This window comes from Elephas maximus, chromosome 25 (assembly GCF_024166365.1).
Source record: "Elephas maximus indicus isolate mEleMax1 chromosome 25, mEleMax1 primary haplotype, whole genome shotgun sequence".
NCBI classification, from domain to species: Eukaryota; Metazoa; Chordata; class Mammalia; order Proboscidea; family Elephantidae; genus Elephas; species Elephas maximus.
The window spans coordinates 41,736,300-41,756,056 of NC_064843.1; the positions used below are offsets into that span (position 1 = coordinate 41,736,300).

General features: G+C 48.2%; 1 protein-coding gene and 1 long non-coding RNA gene across 2 annotated transcripts; one reads left to right on the forward strand and one right to left on the reverse strand.

Annotated features, from left to right (window-relative positions):
• Positions 1-528: 528 nt before the first annotated feature.
• On the reverse strand, positions 529-8,295 carry LOC126067432 (uncharacterized). Its single transcript, XR_007515399.1, has 3 exons — positions 8,099-8,295; positions 5,740-5,860; positions 529-5,180 (listed from the first exon to the last, which is right to left on the reverse strand). It is a non-coding gene; the product is annotated as an uncharacterized LOC126067432 (long non-coding RNA).
• Positions 8,296-8,350: 55 nt separating this feature from the next.
• Positions 8,351-19,752, forward strand: ITPA (inosine triphosphatase). The gene is made up of 8 exons (XM_049869287.1): positions 8,351-8,477; positions 10,717-10,774; positions 10,865-10,929; positions 11,558-11,631; positions 12,491-12,522; positions 13,738-13,853; positions 15,869-15,945; positions 17,035-19,752. The coding sequence occupies exons 1-8, from the start codon at positions 8,412-8,414 to the stop codon at positions 17,174-17,176; spliced, it is 630 nt and encodes a 209-aa protein (XP_049725244.1). The 5' UTR covers positions 8,351-8,411; the 3' UTR covers positions 17,177-19,752.
• Positions 19,753-19,757: the final 5 nt, after the last annotated feature.

Genomic DNA, 19,757 nt, shown 5'->3' on the forward strand with positions numbered 1-19,757 from the left:
TTGAGCTTCAAGTTTAAAGGGTATCCCAGAGCTATAGTCTCAGGGTTCCCCTAGTCTCTACTGGTACAGTACCAAATTTTGTATTAATTATAACTATATAACTTCTTTTTTAAAGTAATTCTTAATTTTTTACTTTAAAGTGAGTTTGGGAGCATAGAAAAACAATGTTAAGTGGAAATTATTGCAAATGATATGTGCTGTATGTATCGACAACATTTACGTATGTTTTAAAAATCACCAAACAATACTACATAGTGTTTATGGAAATGTACATATGTGGAAAAGGTACAAAAACGTGCTTTGGAATACGTCCCGATTTAGGACAGCAATTACCTCTCGGGAGGGAGAAGGTGGGGTGCAATTAAGAGGAGAACTTTGCCTTTATCTGTGATATTTGGTTTATTTAAAAGAGAGACCAAATCTTCCGTTTAAATAAATTGCTTTGTATTTTGTTTACTCAGACCTGCAGTTTTACACCTATTTAAAAATAATACTGGCTTTATTAGGTTATACAAGTATTAGTGATCCAGTTTTCCATAATAAGCACTTTTTTAAATATATATCTATAGGAAATTTAGATTTTTCTTTAATTCTTAAGAACCTGTAAAAAACTAGGTATAAATTATACCTCATTAAAATTGAACAGTCCTTAGAAGTGAGGATGGCAAGACTTTGGCTCACTTACTTTGGACACATGATCAGGAAAGACTAATCACTAGAAAAGGACATCATGTTTGGTAAACTAGAGGGTCAATGAAAACAAGGGAAACCCTCAATGAGATGGATTGGCACAAAAAAGCTGCAACAGTGGACTCAAACATACAAACTATCATGAAGATGGCACAGGACAAGGCAATATTTCGTTCTGTTGTACATAAGGTGGCCATGAGACTAAGCCGATGGAACAGCAACTAACAACAAAAAGTTGTTAAAAAAAAAACACCGGAGACAGGATGTGAATTCAGGATTTTTTAAAAAGCAAAAAACTACTGGGAATTTCTATTACAGTACTATGAAACTGTGTGTGTGTGTGTGTGTGTGAGTGAGATGACAAATGACAGAAATAAAGATTGCAAGGCCATGGAGTGGAGCGGTGGAGCGGGGGAGGGGTTTGAAACAGCTTATTAACATCATAACATTTGTTAAATTGGAATGGGGGGAACCCGGGTGTTTATTGTTTTCTGTAAGTTTGAAATATTTCATAGTTCACACCTTCATTAAAACATTTTTAGAGCAGTTTTAGGTATATACTAAAATCCTGCAAAGTACCAAGAGTTCCTATATGCTCCCTTTCCCTCAGCAGTTTCCCCTATTAGTAACATCTTGCATTGGCCTAGTGCATTTGTTACAATTGAGGAACCAGTATTGTTATATTATTACATCATGTATCATTATAAAAACACATTATTACATATACAAAAATACACAGTTTACATTAGGTTTCACTCTGTTGTACAGTTCCTTGGGTTTTGAAAAATGCATACTGCATGTATCCACCATTACAGTGTCCTGCAGAACAGTTTCACTGCCCTTAGAGTGCCGTCCTTCACCTATGTGTCCCCACCCCCACCAAACCTCAGTAACTACTGATCTTTTTACTGTCTCTATTTTTTTTTTTTTTTTATAGTGTTGCCACAGTGTTGCCAGAGCCCTGGTGGTTAAGAGCTGGCTGCTAACTAAAACTTGAGCAGTTCAAATCCACCAGCTGCTCCTTGGAAGCTCTACGGGGCAAATTGGAAGCAACCAAGATGTCCTCCCACTGGTGAATGAATAAACTGTGATACATCCCTACAAAGGAGTATTATTCAGCAATAAAAATAAGTGAGCTATCAAGCCTCAAAAAAGGAGCCCTGTGCGGACTCAGTTCTGTAGGGTTGCTGTAAGTTGGAATCAGCTTGAGGGCATCTAACAGCAAGAACATAGTGTTGCCAGGAGCCCTGGTGGTACAGTGGTTAAAGCAATTGACTGCTAACCACAAGGTTGGGGGTTTGAAACCAACAGCAGCTCTGCAGAAGAAAGATGTGGCAGTCAGCTTCCATAGAGATTTACAGCCTTGACTTAACAGCGGTGGGAATGGTTTTTGTATAGTGTTGCCTCTTCCAGAATTCCATATGGTTAGAATAATATAGTATGTAGTTTTTTCAGACTGGCTTCTTTCATTTAGCACTATGCCTTTAAGTCTCTTCCAGGCCTTTTTGTAGCTTGATAAAAAACCAAAACCTTTGCCATCAAGTCAATTTCGACTCATAGCAGCCCTACAGGACACAGTACAGCTGCTCTGGAGGGTTTCCAAGTTCGTAACCTTTATGGAAGCAGACTGCCACATCTTTCTCCCTCGGAGGCCCCATGGATTCAAACCACCGACCTTTTGGTTAGCAGCCGAATGCTTAACCACTCTCCCACCAGGGCTCCTTTTTTGTAGCTTGATAGCTCGTTTATTTTTATCACTGAATAGTGTTCCATTGTATGGATGTATCACAGTTTATTCACTCACCTTTTGAAGGACATCTTGGTGGCTTCCAATTTTGGGCCATTATGAATAAAGCTGCTACAGGCATTCATGGGAAGGTTTTTTTTTTTTTTTTTAAAATAAGTTTTATTGTGCTTTAAGTGAAAGTTTACAAATCAAGTCAGTCACATATAAGCTTATATACACCTTACTATATACTCTCATTTACTCTCCCCCAATGAGTCAGCCCGCTCACTTCTTCCAGTCTCTCCTTTCGTGACCGTTTTGCCAGTTTCTAACCCTCTCTACCCTCCCATCTTCCTCCAGACAGGAAATGCCAATACAGTCTCAAGTGTCCACCTGATACAAGTAGCTCACTCTTCATCAGCATCTCTCTTCAGCCCATTGTCCAGTCCCTTCCATGTCTGATGAGTAGTCTTTGGACATGGTTCCTGTCCTGGGCCAACAGAAGGTTTGGGGACCATGACCGCCGGGATTCTTCTAGTCTCAGTCAGACCATTAAGTCTGGTCTTTTTATGTGTGAATTTGGGGTCTGCATCCCACTGTTCTCCTGCACCCTCAGGAGTTCTCTGTTGTGCTCCCTGTCAGGGCAGTCATCAATTGTGGCCGGGCAGCATCTAGTTCTTCTGGTCTCAGGATGATGTAAGTCTCTAGTTCATGTGGCCCTTTCTGTCTCTTGGGCTCATAGTTATCGTGTGACCTTGGTGTTCTTCATTCTCCTTTGATCCAGGTGGGTTGAGACCAATTGATGCATCTTAGATGGCCGCTTGTTAGCATTTAAGACCCCAGACACCACACTTCAAAGTGGGATGCAGAGTGTTTTCATAATAGAGTTTATTATGCCAATTGACTTAGAAGTCCACTTAAGCCATAGTCCCCAAACCCCTGCCCTTGCTCCGCTGACCTTCGAAGCATTCAGTTTATCCCGGAAACTTCTTTGCTTTTGGTCCAGTCCAATTGAGCTGACCTTCCCTGTATTGAGTATTGTCCTTCCCTTCACCTAAAGTAGTTTTTATCTACTAACTAATCAGTAAATAACCCTCTCCCATTCTCCCTCCCTCCCCCCTCTCATAACCACAAAAGAATGTGTTCTTCTCAGTTTATACTGTTTCTCAAGATCTTATGATAGTGGTATTATACAGTATTTGTCCTTTTGCATCTGACTAATTTCACTCAGCATAATGCCTTCCAGGTTCCTCCATGTTATCAAATGTTTCACAGATTCGTCACTGTTCTTTATCAATGCGTAGTATTCCATTGTGTGAATGTACCATAATTTATTTAACCATTCATCTATTGATGGACACCTTGGTTGCTTCCAGCTTTTTGCTATTATAAACAGTGTTGCAATAAACATGGGTGTGCATGTATCTGTTCGTGTAAAGGCTCTTATTTCTCTAGGGTATATTCCGAGGAGTGGGATTTCTGGGTTGAATGGTAGTTCTATTTCTAACTTTTTAAGAAAACGCACGGGCAGGTTTTTTGTGGTCATGAAATGTTAATTCATTTGGGTAGATACCTAGGACTATGATTGCTGGATCACAAGGTAAGCCTATGTTTAGCTTCGCAAGAAACCGCTAGGCTGTCTTCCAACGTGGCTGTACCATTCTATATTTCCTGTTGCTCCATATCCATGTGGATTCACAACAGTAGAAGTGGGAATGGAGAGGAAGGGGTTGATACCAAAACTATTACGAAGTAGAATCGATGGGATCTGACAAGCTCCTTTGAGGACTGGAATTGTCCTTTGCTTAACTGAGTTGCCTCCACAATGAGGGGGAGTACAATTCAAAGAGGTTTTCTGGCATATTCCTTGCTGAAGGGGTAAAAATCCACATATTTAAAATCTAGTATAGTGTAACTTCAAGGAGCCCTGGTGGCACAGTGGTTAAGGGCTCTGCTGCTAACTAAAAAACTGGCTGTTCAGACCCACCAGGCACTCTGCAGGAGAAAGATTTCCTCTCTCTCTCTCTTTTTTTTAATTGAACTTTAGATGAAGGTTTACAGAACAAACTATTTTCTCATCAAACAGTACACACATTATTTTGTGACATTAGTTTACAACCCCATGACATGTTAACATTCTCCCTTCTCAACCTTGGGCTCCCTATGACCAGCTTTCCTCTTCCCTCCTGCCTTCCAGTCTCTGCCCCAGGGCTGGTGCAGCCCTTTAAGTCTTGTTTCGTTCCATGGGCCTGTTCAATCTTTGGCTGAAGGGTGAACCTCAGGAGTGGCCTCATTACTGAGCTGAAAGGGTGCCCAGGGGCCATACTCTCAGGGTTTCTCCAGTCTCTGACAGGTCAGCAAGTCTGGTCCTTCTTTTTGAGTTAGAATTTTGTTCTCTATTTTTCTCCAGCTCTGTCTGGGACTCTCTATTGTGATCCCTGTCAGAGCAGTCAGTGGTGGTAGCTGGGCACCATCTAGTTCTACTGGACTCAGTCTGGTGGAGGCCGTGGTAGATGTGGATCATTAGTCCTTTGGACTAATCTTTCCCTTACATCTTTAGTTTTCTTCATTATTCCTTGCTCCCAAAGGGGTGAGACCAGTGGAGTATCCTAGATGGCTGCTCACAAGCTTTTAAGACCCCTGATGATACTCACCAAAGTAGGACATAGAGGATTAGACTGGACAATGGGTTGGAGAGGGATGCTGGTGAGGAGTGAGCTTCTTGGATCAGGTGGACACTTGAGACTATGTTGGCATCTCCTGTCTGGAGGGGAGATGAGAGGGTGGAGGGGGTTAGAAGCTGGCGAAATGGACATGAAAAGAGAGAGTGGAGGGAGAGAGCAGGCTGTCTCAATAAGGGGAGAGTAATTGGGAGTGTGTAGCAAGGTGTATATGGGTTTTTGTGAGAGAGACTGACTTGATTTGTAAACTTTCACTTAAAGCACAATAAAAATTGTTAAAAAAAAAAAAAAAGAAGTAGAGTGTAGAACATATTCTTTATAAATTATGTTATGCCAGTTGAGCTAGATGTTCCCTGAGACCTTGGTCCCCATAGCCCTCAGCCCAGCAAATCAGTCCCTCAGGAGTTTGGATGTCTCTGGAGCTACCATGGCCTTGCCTTGTACAGGTTGTGCTGGCATCCCCAGTATCGTGTACTGTCTTACCGTTCACCAGAGTTACTGCTTATGTATTGTCTGTGTTTTTCCATCCCTACCCCTCCCCTCCCTCATAACCATCAAATATTGTTTCTTTTTGTATGTAAACCTTTCCATGAGTTTTTATAGTAGTCTCATACAATATTTGCCCTTTTGTGATTGACTTACTTCACTCGGCATAATGTCCTCCAGATCCATCCATGTTATGAGATGCTTCACAAATTCATCATTGTTCTTTAGTGTTGCGTAATATTCCATTGTGTGTATGTACCACAGTTTATCCATTCATCTGTTGATGGACATCAAGTTGTTCCCATCTTTTTGCTATTGTGAACAATGCTATGAACATGGGTGTACATACATCTATTTGACAACTCTTATTTCCCTAGGATATATTTCTAGGAGTGGGATTGCTGGATCATATGGTATGCAGGAGAAAGATTTTCCCTAAAGATTACCAAAAAACCAAACTCACTGCCGTCGAGCCAATTACGACTCATAGCAATGCTATAGGACAGAGTAGAACTGCCCTATAGGATTTCCAAGGCTGTAAATCTTTGCGGTAGCAGACTGTCACATCTTTCTCCTGAGGAGTGGCTGGTGGATTTGAACCACCAACCTTTCAGTTAGCAGCCAAGCACCTAACTACTATACCACCCATCACCAGGGCTCCTTCCGTAAAGTTTACAGCCTTGGGAACCCTATGGGGCAGTTCTACTCTGTCTTTTAGGGTCGCTATGAGTTGGAAAGACTCAAGGCAGTGTTTTTTTTTTCAATGCCTCTGGTCATAATCCCATTTGGGAATGAGTTGTCTTTGTTATGTTAAATGAGGCAGAATTAGTGTAGTAGGCAGGATTAGGATTATTGTTTTGAGTTTATCTCTTTTGAGATATAAAGGAGATTTAAACAAGCAAGCAAAAGAAGCAGAGATGGGGGAAGAGAGATGCCACAAGATTGCTCAGGAGCAGAAGCTCAGAAGAGACAAGGTCCTTCCTCCAGAGGCCAATAGAGAGAGAGCCAGTGCCCTGAATTCAAGGATGTAGTGAAACCCATGTGAAATTGTTGACTACAGATTAGTAAATATGCACAAGTAAACCCATGCTTACCTTGTTTATTGGATAATCTGCCTCTGATTACAGGACATGTATTTTGTAAAATGTCCTTTCATTTGTGTTTGGGTTTGTCTTATTTCTCCTCGTGCTTAAATTCAGGCCATGCAGAAGCTCAAAGAGACAAGGACCTTCCTCCAGAGCCAATAGAGAGAGAAAGCCTTTCTCTATAGTCAGCACCCTGAATCTGGACTTCTAGCCTCCTCGAATGTGAGAAAATAAATTTGTTTGTTAAAGCCACCCACTTGTGGTATTTGTTACAGCAGCACTAGATAACTAAGACACATTACTTGCCGGGTGACTGTCCAGGCCTCCCCAACTTAGGCAGTGCTTCTAATACCCAGTGTTCCTGGGTCATTGCACTGATCATAGCGTGTGGTAACTGGCTGTGTGGTACTCCGGGTGCCTCCCTCCTGTCCCTGACAAGCTCCTCCTTGCCTGAGGCTGTAGTTAAAGCTTTCAACAACCATGTCACCTTTGCCCCTCCCACCTCCCTGAGGAGTCCCCATGACATCATGAAGAAGAAGATGGATGATGTGGTGGGGCACCCATTCCCCAAGTCTAACCTAAGATTTGGGGTCATTAGTGTTTCTGCTTCAGTAACAGAAAATAGGTCACCACCTAAAAGAGTGGTTTCCATACTTGGTTAAGCATCAGAATGACCTGGGGAGCTTGATAAGAATACAAACCCTCCCTCTGGTTCTTGGGCCTAGGGGGTCATTTGGGAGCTACAGCCCCAAGGCTAAGGCTGCTAACCAAAAGGGCAGCAGTTGGAATCCATCAGGTGCTCCCTGGAAACCCTATAGGGCAGTGCTTCTCTGTCCTGTAGGGTCGCTATGAGTCGGAATCCACTCCATGGCAACAGGTTTGGGTTTCAGTTTGGCCCCAAGGCTTCAGGCAGTACTGCGTTGAGCCCCTGGAGGGAAATATTAGGGGAGGGCCAAGGCCTGTCTCACGGGTAGGCCTGCTGGGGCACTTCCTACTTCCTCGCTGTGTTCAGGATGGATGCAAAGATCTGGCTTAGATGGTAGGTACAGAGAAGGGATGATGGATTTGAGACTGATGGGATGAAGGAATGGAAAAACTGAGGTCCCAAGCTTGGGAGGTGGGTGAAAAGACCACGTTTGCTTAGGATATGCCAAGATCACAGTCAAGTAGATCACAGCTGGCAGGCAGGAAGGAAGCTAGGAGAGCCGTGCTGAAGGTGAAGTCAGGATGGAGACCCGGGTCTAGAGCCCCTTGCCCAGAGGAAGAGTTCTCGGAAACAGTTTAGGAGGTGTTCGGGGAGACAGCGAACAGCCCAGAGCACAAGGCGTAAGGGGTTAGGGACGAGGGGGTTCTTTGCTCCCGTCCACGCCCTGGTTTCAGCAGAGGGACAAAGGCAGGCGTGGGAGGGGGTGGAGTGGGTGCGGTGATACCGGCGCAGTGAAAGCGTCCCTCGGCGGAGGGGGTCGGTCTTGGCGTACTCAACCCTAGTCTCGGGCATGGCATCGCGGACTCCATCAGTGCGGCCGCAGAGAGGCGGCTCCACTTGCCTCCCTTCTACCCACGGCGGGCGCAGGGGCGACCTTGCCGCCGCGCGTTGGACGCCTGCGAAACCCGGGGCTGCCTTCCCTGGAATATCAGACCGGAAGTCACAGGGTTCCCTTCCGCCTACAGCCCCCAGCCGGAAGTGCCCTGGGACTCAAGGCAAAGGAGCTTCCGGTGGACCCAGGAGTAGACGGCATCACTATGGCGGGCGCCTTGGCTGGGAAGAAGATTGTGTTTGTGACGGGGAACTCCAAGAAACTGGAGGAGGTGCCAGGAGGGCGTGGGGGGCCGTCCGGGAGACATTGGGGGTAGCGTGTGGCAGAGACGGCGGGAGATAGGCGGAGAAGGGGCTTCCAGGCGAAAGCAAGCACGTGGCAAGGGGCACTGAGGGAGAACAGAGTCCGGCCGGGAGGGATGGTTCCGGGCAGGGGTTTGTGGGGCGCGGGGAGTGGGACGGCGGTGTCTGTGCGGAATGGGGGGCTTTACAGATCTGGACAGAGCCTGTGAGGCCAGAGGCTGTGGAAACCAAAGTAGTGGTGGGGCTTTTAGCACTTATCCCAAAAGGTCACCTAATGAACTAGATCCCAAAATGGGACCCCAAACTCTCTGGGGCTGGCCCAGAAGGGCTGGAGAGGGCATGGGATGGTATCCAAACTGAGCGGACCCTATTTCCCTATGGTCAGAAATGTGGTCCCCAGCCTCTTTTTGCATCTGTGAAATAGGGAGGGTGCGGAAGGTCAGCTCCACAGTGCTGTGGAGAGAAGTGAAGGAAGCAATGGATCCAAAGTTCCTGCCCATAGGGAGCAACATCACTGTGGCTAACTGGAAGGATTCTGGGGGTTGATGGAACTTTCTTTGGCTGCAAGTAACAGAGACACATGGGGTTTATCCAAGCCACTAGCTGATTGTGGGAGAGAATGTGATGTCCCACAGGACCTGAGGAGCCTTGTGAGGGGCTGGCCTGCCCTTGTATTCCTCACTCCGACACTCGTCCCTGCTGCTCTTCGGGTCTTTCTCATTCTGCATCTCCTGTTGGAGTGGGCAGTGATGCTCCTGCCATACATCAGCTCTGACTGGTCTGCTCCAGTCAAGGGTTTGCCAAGCCCAGTGAGCCACGGCCTAGGAAGTGGAGTGGGGTCACCTGTGGGGAGTGAAGGGACGACACCCACTGAATATGTCTGAGGCAGACCAATGAGGTGCAGTTGTTAGGGGAGCTTTCATCTGTCCACAGCAGAGGAACCAGTGGTGTGTTAGGTGCCAAGCCAGGTGTCCTTCCCCAGAGCCAGAGCCAGAGCCAGAGCCCTGTGCTGATAAAAGGTTTGGATCCTGCCACCAGGCCATTGAAGCAGACAGCTCACGGCACCCCAGCGAGCCCCATGCAGCTTAGTGTGTGCCAAACCCCAAGCCCATCTTCGCCTCTGGCTGAAAACATGTCCCTGCCACATTTAAAGGAGTGGCTAGGGGAAGCTCTCTTGAGAAGGTGGGCTTAAACTTCACCTAGAAGGGTGAGTTTGTCTTCTTTTCGTCCAGTGTACTCCACTGACTGACTGGTGAAGCCTGTGGACCCCTTTTCAGGAAAATATTTCTAAATGTACAAAATAAAATGCGGAGGCTCACAAAGGAAATCAATTATATTGAAGTAAAATGATTAAGATACTACAAATGTATTTGTGATCTAGTTACGTATATGTGTGTATGTACATATACGTATTTATATGCATGCATATGTGTTATTGATGCATTAAAAGAGTTTGATCTGGCAAAATACCAAAAAAAAAAAAAAAAGCCCATTGCCGTCTAGTTGATTTGATTTGATGCATAGCAACCCTACAGCGGCTCTGTAGGACAGAGTAGAACTGCCCCGTAGGGTTTCCAGGGAGCAGCTGGTGGATTCAAACTGCTGACTTTCTGGTTAGCAGCTGTCGCTCTTAACCATTGTGCCACCAGGACCCCCTGGCAAAATAGGATTGCAAGTAATATTTTAAGATATTTCTAACAACTGTAATGAGACATGACAATATGTGTGATTTTAATAGAGTTAAAGGTCGGAGGAACTGTTGATACTATTTTGATGTGTTGTCTATATTCATAATTGGAAGAGATGCTACATTTCAGCTAGAGATTAATGAACTAGGTTTTTTTTTTTTTTTCTCCCTCTGTCCAAGTTCGCAGGCCTCCTGAATTCTGGCTAGCCCCGATAGAGAATTCCTGGCCTGTGATGATGGATAGGGTTTCTGGAAGCACTGAGATGGGAGAAGGGTGTTTGGGTGGGGTGGGGAAGGGTCAGCATGAGCAGAGAGCTGAAATATGAAGGGCAAGGGGGTGAGGAGATGGGGGAGGTGACCTGCTAGGGTAGAACCCTGGAGGCTGGGATGAGGCTCGGGGCCCTGACTTGGTAAGCTTTAGGGTTTTGTCAGGAGCCTTACCTGATGAGAAAGGTGGGCTGACAACTCATGTAATAGTGGGAATTGATTAACAAATGGTGATAACTGTTCTTTATTAACAGGTCATTCAGATTCTAGGAGATAAGTTTCCATGCACTTTGGTGGCTCAGAAAATTGACCGTATGTCTCTGTTTTGTTTTATTTTTGAAAGATGGTTCAATTTCTGTGTCTCCCCGTGACCTGACTCTGTGTGTCTGTTTCCCTGATAAGTGCCGGAGTACCAAGGAGAGCCAGATGAGATTTCCATCCAGAAGTGTCAGGAGGCGGCTTGCCAGGTGCTTGCCCTGTACTAGTCCCGTACTTTCTCCTCTTGGCCTGCTAGCTCCCAGGGCCTGTCCCCACTGGAGACAGGCAGAGGATACTAGGGTGGACGTGGTTGGTCATGACTGAAGGACCTGCCCATGCCCAGCTAGGCTGGGGTCAGTTAATGTTGGCCCTCAAACCCTGCTTTCCTTTTCCAACCCTGACTGCACTCTGTCCTCCGCCCCCCATTCCCAAGTCTGTACACATGTGCACCCATGTGCACACGCACATTCTCTCCAAATTCTCAGATACACACATTCCAGCCCCTGCCTTCTCCCCACATACATCCACCCTGGTACTCCTCCATCTTGATGGAACCAAGAAAGAGCACTTTATGAAGAGTCAGGCTGCATGGGTGTGAATCTCAGCTCTCTCACTGCTGTGCCTGGAGCAGATTTTACAGCGTGCTGAGGGTTTGGTGTCCATGTCTCTTAAAAGGAAGATAAGAGAGTAGCTGAGGGCTGTTGCCTGTGGCTCTTGATGGACCTCCATCTGTTGCTGCTGCAGATCCCAAGTAGCCATGGGCCTGGCTGGAGTTCAGGCAGGGATGGGGCCTGCTGTGGTCCCTGGGCCTCAGGGCTGCGTGTCCTTGTGCTGCAGGTGCAGGGGCCTGTGCTGGTGGAGGATACCTGTCTGTGCTTCAATGCCCTCGGGGGACTCCCTGGCCCCTACATGTGAGTGTTCCCCTACCTCTGTCAGGGCCCCGGTCACAAAACCACCTGAACTGCAGAAGGATTGATTACCTGATGTTGCAGGTTGTTAACTGTCTTGGCATCAATGCCAATGTTTCTGACTGTCCTTGTCCCCGGGAAGGATTAGGGGTGGGGAAGAGGCAGGCCTTTCTTTTGTAAAGTGTGAGAATGTGATTGTGTAAGTAAATATGGGAAAGAGGACCCACTTGTTTGAGAGAGGTACATTCACGGGCAGATCAGTTTCAGGAAAGAGGAAATAAGGAAGTTGAGATCTGAACATTGATTTTCTTAAAACTATTCAGTGCCCGGGACCTCTTAAAAAGTCTTTTTGTGTCTTTAGAGTGCACATACCCTAATTTGAAGACCCTTGCATGGGGGTCAGGGTTGTATGTACAGAAGTGCTGTTGCTGGGTTTTAGATATGTATGTCTTTAACTTTTCAATTGTCACTTTGTTTGCCAAGGCAATGGCACCCATGTACGCTTCTCCCCACAGTACACTGGAGTCTCCATCTCTCCACTTCCTTGCCAGCACTGAGTATTAAGGCTTTTTAGTATTCAGCACTTTGCTGAGTGTGAAATGACCAGGTGGGGTTTTAATTTGCATCTCCCTCATCACCAGTGAGGTTGGAGCCTTCATTAGTTCATCGGTTTTTCTCCTATGAATTGCCTGTTTGTTTCCATTTCCTTTTTCCTATTGGGTATTTCTCTTGACTTTGAGATTTCTATCATTTCCCTTTGACTGCCTTTGGGCTCTAATACCTGCAAGGCACAACCTAGAGAAGAAGTTGGTAGGAAGACCCCTGTGCTTCTGTGTTTGATCCGCCTTTATTTCTCTTGCAGAAAGTGGTTTCTGGAGAAGTTAAAGCCTGAAGGTATTATCCCCTTTTGTCCCTTCCCTTGGATCTCTTGGGAATTCGGTATCTGGGGATTGCCTAGGGAAGGGGCCGCAGATCATAACCAGGAGATACAGGTTTTGCCCCTGTTTTGGGGCCCCTTCACCTCTGTTCCCCCATCCGTAACCTGCGGCTCACACTGTCCCTGCACGCCTGCCTCCAGGGGACACAGATATGAAAGGAGTGGATAGGGTGAGGTTGAGGGGGCTGTGAGTTGGAGGGGCAAAGGCATTGTGGTTGATTCTGGGTCTGTGAGAGGGGCTTGGCCCAAGTGGGTGTTGGCATATCTTTGCCTCAGCCAGGGCCTGGCCTGGGACGGGGTACTGCCTCTTCTGGGCCCTAGTAGTATATACCCTGTCACCCACAGTTGTGGGGCAGAGTGTTCACTTTTTAGGTGCTTTTAAAGATATTATATATTACAGAACATTTCAAATATATACCATAGTAGAATAGAAAAATGAATTTCATGTCCTCATTCTATAGCTTCCAGATTTGTCAGCACAGAGACCATCTTGTGTCTTCTATAACCCTCTTCAAATCCCCTAGAAACTATTATTTTAAAGCAAATCTCAGACTTCTGTCTTGTATCAGTTCTTTAGGCTATATCTTTAAAAGATATGAAGAATTTAACAACTATGCTACTGTTGGGTGCAGTGGGGGGATCAGTGGTAGAATTCTCGTCTTCCATGCGGGAGACACGAGTTCAGTTCCTGGCCAGTGCGGCCACCATCCCTCTGTCAGTGGAGGCTTACGTGTTGCTGTGATGCTGAACAGGCTTCAGTGGAGTTTCCAGTCTGAGACAGGCTAGGAAGAAAGGCCTGATGATCTACTTCTGAAAATCAGCCAACCAAAATCCTGTGGATCACGACTCCTGTCCTGTGTGGGGTTGTCATGGCAACAACAACAACATACTCTTGTTAACTAAAAAATAATTGATATTACACAGCAGCTGTCAGTGTTCAGATTTCCATGGCATTTGGCTGATATTGTGATTTTTAGCAAAGTCTTGTCTCAGCTTGTGCCAGAGGGAAGCATGTATACCCATAGCCTTCTGTTTTAAGCTTAGTCCCTTCCCTGGCTCAGCCCCTTATTGAGGGCCTCCCTCCCAACCTGTGATGGGCTTCTCCCTGGTGGTAGGGGGAGTTGCTGGGCAGCACTGACTGTGAGCTGAGCCCTCACTGCACCTGCCCGCAGGTCTCCACCAGCTTCTGGCCGGGTTCGAAGACAAGTCGGCTTATGCACTCTGCACGTTCGCACTCAGCACTGGGGACCCCAGAGAGCCTGTGCGCTTGTTCAGGGGCCGGACCTCGGTGAGAACCCACTCTTGGCCACCCACCTGGATGCCGTACCCCAACATGTCACCAGAGGGAGCTGCGACTCAGAGCAGATGCTCCAGGGTCATCAGCAGGATGGTAGTGTAAGGACCCCTGGGACCAGAGTTAATTAGCACCAGGGCTTTGCTGAGAGGCTTGCTTGCATACCACAGTTAGAAATGCTGTCGGTCCTGAAACCTATTTGACCCCTGGGGTGGATGTTTCATGAAACCATTACTATGGTAACAGCTGTTGAGGGCTGACATACCCAGAATCTCTGGCACCCGTGCCCACCTGAGAGGCCAGTAAGGAAACTGAAGGTGACAGCTTCCAAAGCTACATCTGCAGCCCAGACTTCTCCAAGCTCCGATCTGTCCAACTGCTGAGGCTCCAGCTTCTCTTGGATGTTTCTTCTGACTGTGTAAAATCTTAATTTTTCCCTAGATGTTTTTCAGTACTCCCCACCCACCCCACCTACCAGACCCTTGGGCTCATCTGTTTCTCAGAGGGTCCAGACCATCCTCCCAGCTGGCCTGCTTTCCCCACACCCCATCCTTTCTCCCAGTGGCACATCATTCTCCCCAGACCCTCAGCTGCTTCCTGCCCTTCCCAGGATAAAACCCGTGTCCTCACCGTAGTGAACAAAGCCCTACCATAGAGGCTGCGCCGGGGGCTGTACACACGTGTTGCATTTTGCCCTGCCAGGTTAAATTTTAAAACTTAGTCGTCTGCTATCTTCACAGAAATGTCCACTTAAAAAGTCAGAAGCTCAAATAACCAGAGACCCAGCTTTCTGCACAGTGACTGAGTAGCAGCTGCTCTGTTGATGGGGCCTGTGTCACTGTGGCCCCACCATTCCCTGTTGTTTCCCCAACTTGGGCCGCTTCCCATGTTTTTGTTGCTTGCCCCACTTCACCTGAGGCAGCCTGTTTGTTCATCTCACCTGGGCTCTCTAAGCCCCAACTACATTGTCCTTTCTGCCACTCAGATATGCCAAGCCCCTCCCCATCTCAGGACCTTGGCACCAGCTGTGTGGTCCCACCTTTAATGTTCTTAGAGCCTCATACCTTTATGTGGTCAAAGTGTCCCCCCTGAGGCCTCCTTGACCTCCTCACTTAAGTCAGTCCCTGCTGTTTCTTTCCTTGAACCGAGCACCCTGTCTGCCCTCTTTTAAGACACTTTGCCTTTGGTGTCCATTAATATGTTTCCTGGCTTAAAGCCTATTTTGCTCAAGAGATGATCAGTTCTGTGAGGGCAAGGCTAGGCCTCCTGTGCCTCAGTGCTGAAAACAGTGCCTGGCTCCATGTAGTGGTTCAAAAAACATTTGTTACATGAGTGAGGTTCAGAGTGGTTCAGTTATTGGCCTTGGTCACACAGCTCCCCACCAGCAGAAGCTGAATTTGGATTTGGGTCTGATAGATTTGGCATTTATGTAACTAATCCCTGTCTTTTCCCACTTCCGAGTTTTTGTTTTTACTTTCATGGCAACATCACATTGCATGACACTGGGCTATAATTTGTTCTCTTTATAACATTTCACATTGGAATTTGCCTGTTGGAGCCAATGTTTACTGAGCTCACTTATGTGTGGGTCGTTGTCTTTCTACTACTTGTTGGAGCCTCCCTTGTCCGCTGAGGAATGCCGTAATAGTAGCAGGCATAGGATGTGTCTGCAGAGGTCAGAGCCCTCAACTTGCTGGTAGGAGAAGATGTTTAACATCAGCTTTTGAATCCTTCAGTGAGGTCACAGTTTAAAGATGTGGACCCAGGGGAGGCAGTAGACTGATAGTGGATGTGGTTCTTCCTGTGTGAGGGGAGAGCTCTTCCCAACCTGTATTTTTTTAGGCCTTCAGCAGACATTTGTAGGCAATCAAGTGTCCCTTGAATCCATACATTTTGAGTAAATCGAGTTTAACCAAATTCACAAATAACCAAACCCACTGCCTGCTGCCCTCCTAGCGTGTGTCCTCTACATCCAGTGACACACCTGTTGTCCCCCTTTCCTATGGCAGGGCCAGATCGTGGTGCCCCGAGGCCCCCGGGACTTTGGCTGGGACCCCTGCTTTCAGCCTGATGGATACGAGCAGACGTAAGCCCCTGGGATATGGGATCAGGGTAGATGCGGTCTGGGTTGGGTCAGCACCCGTCCAAGTGCAAGCACGCAGATTTGGGTGGTGGCAGGCTCTGTGGTGCTGTTCCAGCTGAAGGAATCTGGGTGGCCCGGTGATGTTGGGGGAGGCAGCCAGGCGTAGGTGGGAGGCCTGGGCTCTCTGGCTCCAGAGGTTTCTCTCTGGCCTTGGCTGGTTATGTATAAACCAGGCAGTTTTGTGGGATGATTTTCTGACCCCCCGCTCATCTAGTGTGGAAAGCTGTTAACACTGTTGCAGCCTTGGGTGGTTGCGACCTTAAATCCCCACAGTGCCAAGCCTTCTCAGTGTTTCATACTAACCACCCCTGAATTGCATCAGATGCGTCAGCCAGTGTTTGCATCAGAGGCTTTCCAGGCTGGAGCGGCCCTCAGGAAGCATGGCCTCAGGCCACACGATAGCCAGGCAGCTATGAAGCAGTGCTGTCTGGGAACGTTCTTGATGACAGAAATGTTCTATACCTACACTGTCTAATCCAGTACTTACATGGATGTGGCTGTGGAGCACCTGAAACGTGGTTCCTGCGGCCGAGGAACTCAGTGTAATTAGCTACACGTGGCTAGTGGCTCCCGTATTGGACAGCACAGGTCTGAAGTGCGCAGGTGGGGTTTGGGATCCTCAACTCACTGGGGTCCTGGCACGGAAGATAGGCCACTGGCCTGCTGTCCAGGTCCCCCGCCTCCATGCATTAGAGGAGGCTGCCGTGTTTGCTCTGTCAGGCCCTGCTGCTTCCTGTCAACAGATGACAAAGCTGATCAAACATGCAGCTCATCCCCTGTCCCCAGATTCCCTTAATGAGTTTTGGACACGGTAGAGCAAGTTTAATATCCCTCCGTGCTTGCGAATATGGGTTCCTACTCTACAGGGGAACTTAAAATTCTATCCCAGTTTAAAAAACAACTCTGGCTGCCAGGAGCTGTGGCCTTGCTACCCTTCCCTGGGGACTCCTTGAGCTTTGGGCTCGAGTGGGGTACACGTCCTCCCTGAACCTGGCCTCCCCTCTCCCTGAGCTGCCGCTTGTCACCCTGTAGGTACGCAGAGATGCCCAAGGCCGAGAAGAATGTCATCTCCCATCGTTTCCGGGCCCTGCGTGAGCTGCAGAGATACTTTGACGGCCTGATTCTCCCTGAGGCCAGAGGTGGCCCCTCAGAACTGGGATCTGGGGAGAACTAACCTGAAACCTTGCCCATCAGCAGGTACCCCTCAAACCATTCCCTGAGAGGGGTACTGCTTCCTGGGGGTGTTGAGGCAGCCTCCCCAGTCCTATCTGGAGAAGCAGCTGGTTCTGCTTGGAGAAACTTTGGGCAAGGGACACCATTTCTCTTGTCTCAGGGACTCAGTGACCTCCCCCACGGTCTTCATGCCTAGGATCCTGAAGAGACCTTGGGTGTTAAAACTGGCCTTGGCAGGATTTAGGGTTTGGGGGAGAATCACACAAATAGTTATTTTTCAAATACAGCAAATAAAAATTCTGGGAGGAGCTTGCTTCCAAAATAAACTGGATTCATCTGCTTTTTGAAACCCACCCTAGCAGATACCTGTCTCCTGAGTCCATTTTGGCAGGTGGCAGGAGGCCTTTCAGGTGGGGCATGAGTGGGCAGACGGGCAGCACTGTTGGGGGTGCTCGCGCACCCACGCTAGCTGCAGTGTTACATCTTCTCCACCTGCAGTCTGAGAAATTCTTCAAGTCTTAGATCATGGGATGACCTTTTCCATGCCGGGTCTGCTGCCCACCCACCTATCAGGTGATGCTACTGCTTGGCTGACCTTAGTGGTCTTGGCTCAAGGTGGGGGTGGGGGCAGTGTAGGATGTCCGGTGCTTTTGCTTTACACTGTTTTATCTAGAGCAGCTAAAATGTTGGCTTATGATCATACAGCCAAGTTCATTTTTATGATTTTGTGTGTATGGGAGGGGTGGGAATGAGTGCTTGACCCCAGTTGGGTTGACATACCATGGTTAACCAGGGGACTACAGGCCCCTCAGGAGGCCTGGGTAAGGTGCCCCAGACCCTCACTGGGCCTTGGTGAGGAGCCCTTCTCTGGGAGGAACTTACAGGGGCCCACGGTGGCTCCCTTGCCTTTCCCGCTGGCGATGCTTCTGGCAGGAGGTGCCCCACCCCAAGGACAGAAAAGTCTGTTGTGTTCAGCAGGTCAGGGTGGGTGCCGTTGAATGCTGGGGGTCACTCCCAGGCTTCCACCTGTGCTCACAGGCAGCTCTGGAGAACTTCTTCTCCAGCTGCTGTTCTCAATCCTGACAAGATGGCCCAGGGCCCAGGTCTAAAGGCTGTGAGGTCCGTTACCTCCCCTAAATTGCCTTAACGCACGAGGGCAAGGACAGGACATCATCCCTTTGCTCCTCCTGCCTGTGAGGCCCCACTGGGTGGTTTCCCCAGGAAGCGCCAGTGCGTGTGCCCAGCCTCCTCTGGGTGGTTTCCTTGGTGGGCCTGTGATGTCTGCAGGGGCTCAAACGTGGGGTGACTGGGGCCTTCCTGCTGCAGGCCACCAGGGAGGGGCCCTGAAGAACCACATGGTGCGTGGGTGGGGTGGTGGGCCAGGACACCCCTCTGAGTTTCCTGCTTCTCCTGGAGTCTGTCCTGACTTTTGCTACCCATCTGTTGAGAACATCCTTGAACTCTCCCACCTGCCCAGGGGCAGAACTGCCTGGTTGGAGGGTGCAGTTGTTCTTTTCCCCATTCAGTGCACAGGGCTCCCTACCTCCCACTGCCCCTGCACTGTCCAGCCTTCTGATTCTTGCCAGTCTCCCAAGTATAAGGTGACGCATGGCTGGCGCTTGCATTTCTCTGTTCACCAAGAGCTTTGATGTGGCATCGCTTGCTGTCCCTGTTGTCCTTCTGGGCACCCCGTTCTGTAAAATACCTATTCACAGTCTTTGCCTCTTTTCTATCGGGGTACCATCTTTTCAGTTTTAGAGCAAATGTCTTCCTTCAGTCTGCTACCTCGGTCTGTTGTGTGTTTGTCAAACTGGCATCCTCTAGGGTATCTGTGAGCCAGGTGCTCCTGCTCACTACTGCCGCTCCCAAATATGCACAGGGGACATTCCTCTGAGCCCCAGACCCATGCTCCTTGTTGGTATCGTCATGGGCCCTTGCTAGTCACCAAATGCCCAAGCCAGAAACATGGCACCTTCTCTCCTCCATCAAATCAGCCCTGTGTCCTGCCATCTGGAATTCTCCCACTTCCCCTCCATCCTCACTATCATACCATTTTGGCCCTGGTTCAGGGTACAGCCCCTAACCCCCATATGTATAAATGATCCACACAGTAGACAGATACTGTAGTTTTCCACAAATAACACACCCACATTAATCCGCCCACGCACACAATGCACACGCCTAGGAAAATATGCGAGAGGGTTGCACGGTTGGCAGAAAACACAATGTGCGTGTTATTTGCGTAAAACAATGGTAGTTCAAAACTTCTGCTCTGACCCTATCAAATGCCTGTCTTCAGTCTCCCATCTGGCTCCTGAGCAGGCTTCATCTGATAGTCACAGGGCCCGTCACTGTCAGCCCTGATTCCCTAGTGCACACACTCCACTCTGCCAGCCGCCATGACTCCCCAGGCCCCAACCCTCCCACCTCTGGTCCTCTGCACGTGCTGTTCCTAGAACAGTTCTGCAAGTCCCTGGCCACACAATCAGACTGCGCGGTGCACTACTGGGCCAACACTGCCCATGGGGACTGGAGATGACAGCCCACAGGTGGCACTCAACAACAGAGGGCCCTTTCATTCC

What these genes read in the sequence shown, in the direction of transcription:
- ITPA (XM_049869287.1), top strand. Translation starts at nt 8,412, where the DNA reads ATGGCGGGCGCCTTGGCTGGGAAGAAGATTGTGTTTGTGACGGGGAAC. An exon ending in GGTGGCTCAGAAAATTGACC is followed by an intron (nt 10,775 to 10,864) that starts GTATGTCTCTGT and finishes TTCCCTGATAAG; the next exon opens with TGCCGGAGTACCAAGGAGAG. An exon ending in GGAGAAGTTAAAGCCTGAAG is followed by an intron (nt 12,523 to 13,737) that starts GTATTATCCCCT and finishes ACCTGCCCGCAG; the next exon opens with GTCTCCACCAGCTTCTGGCC.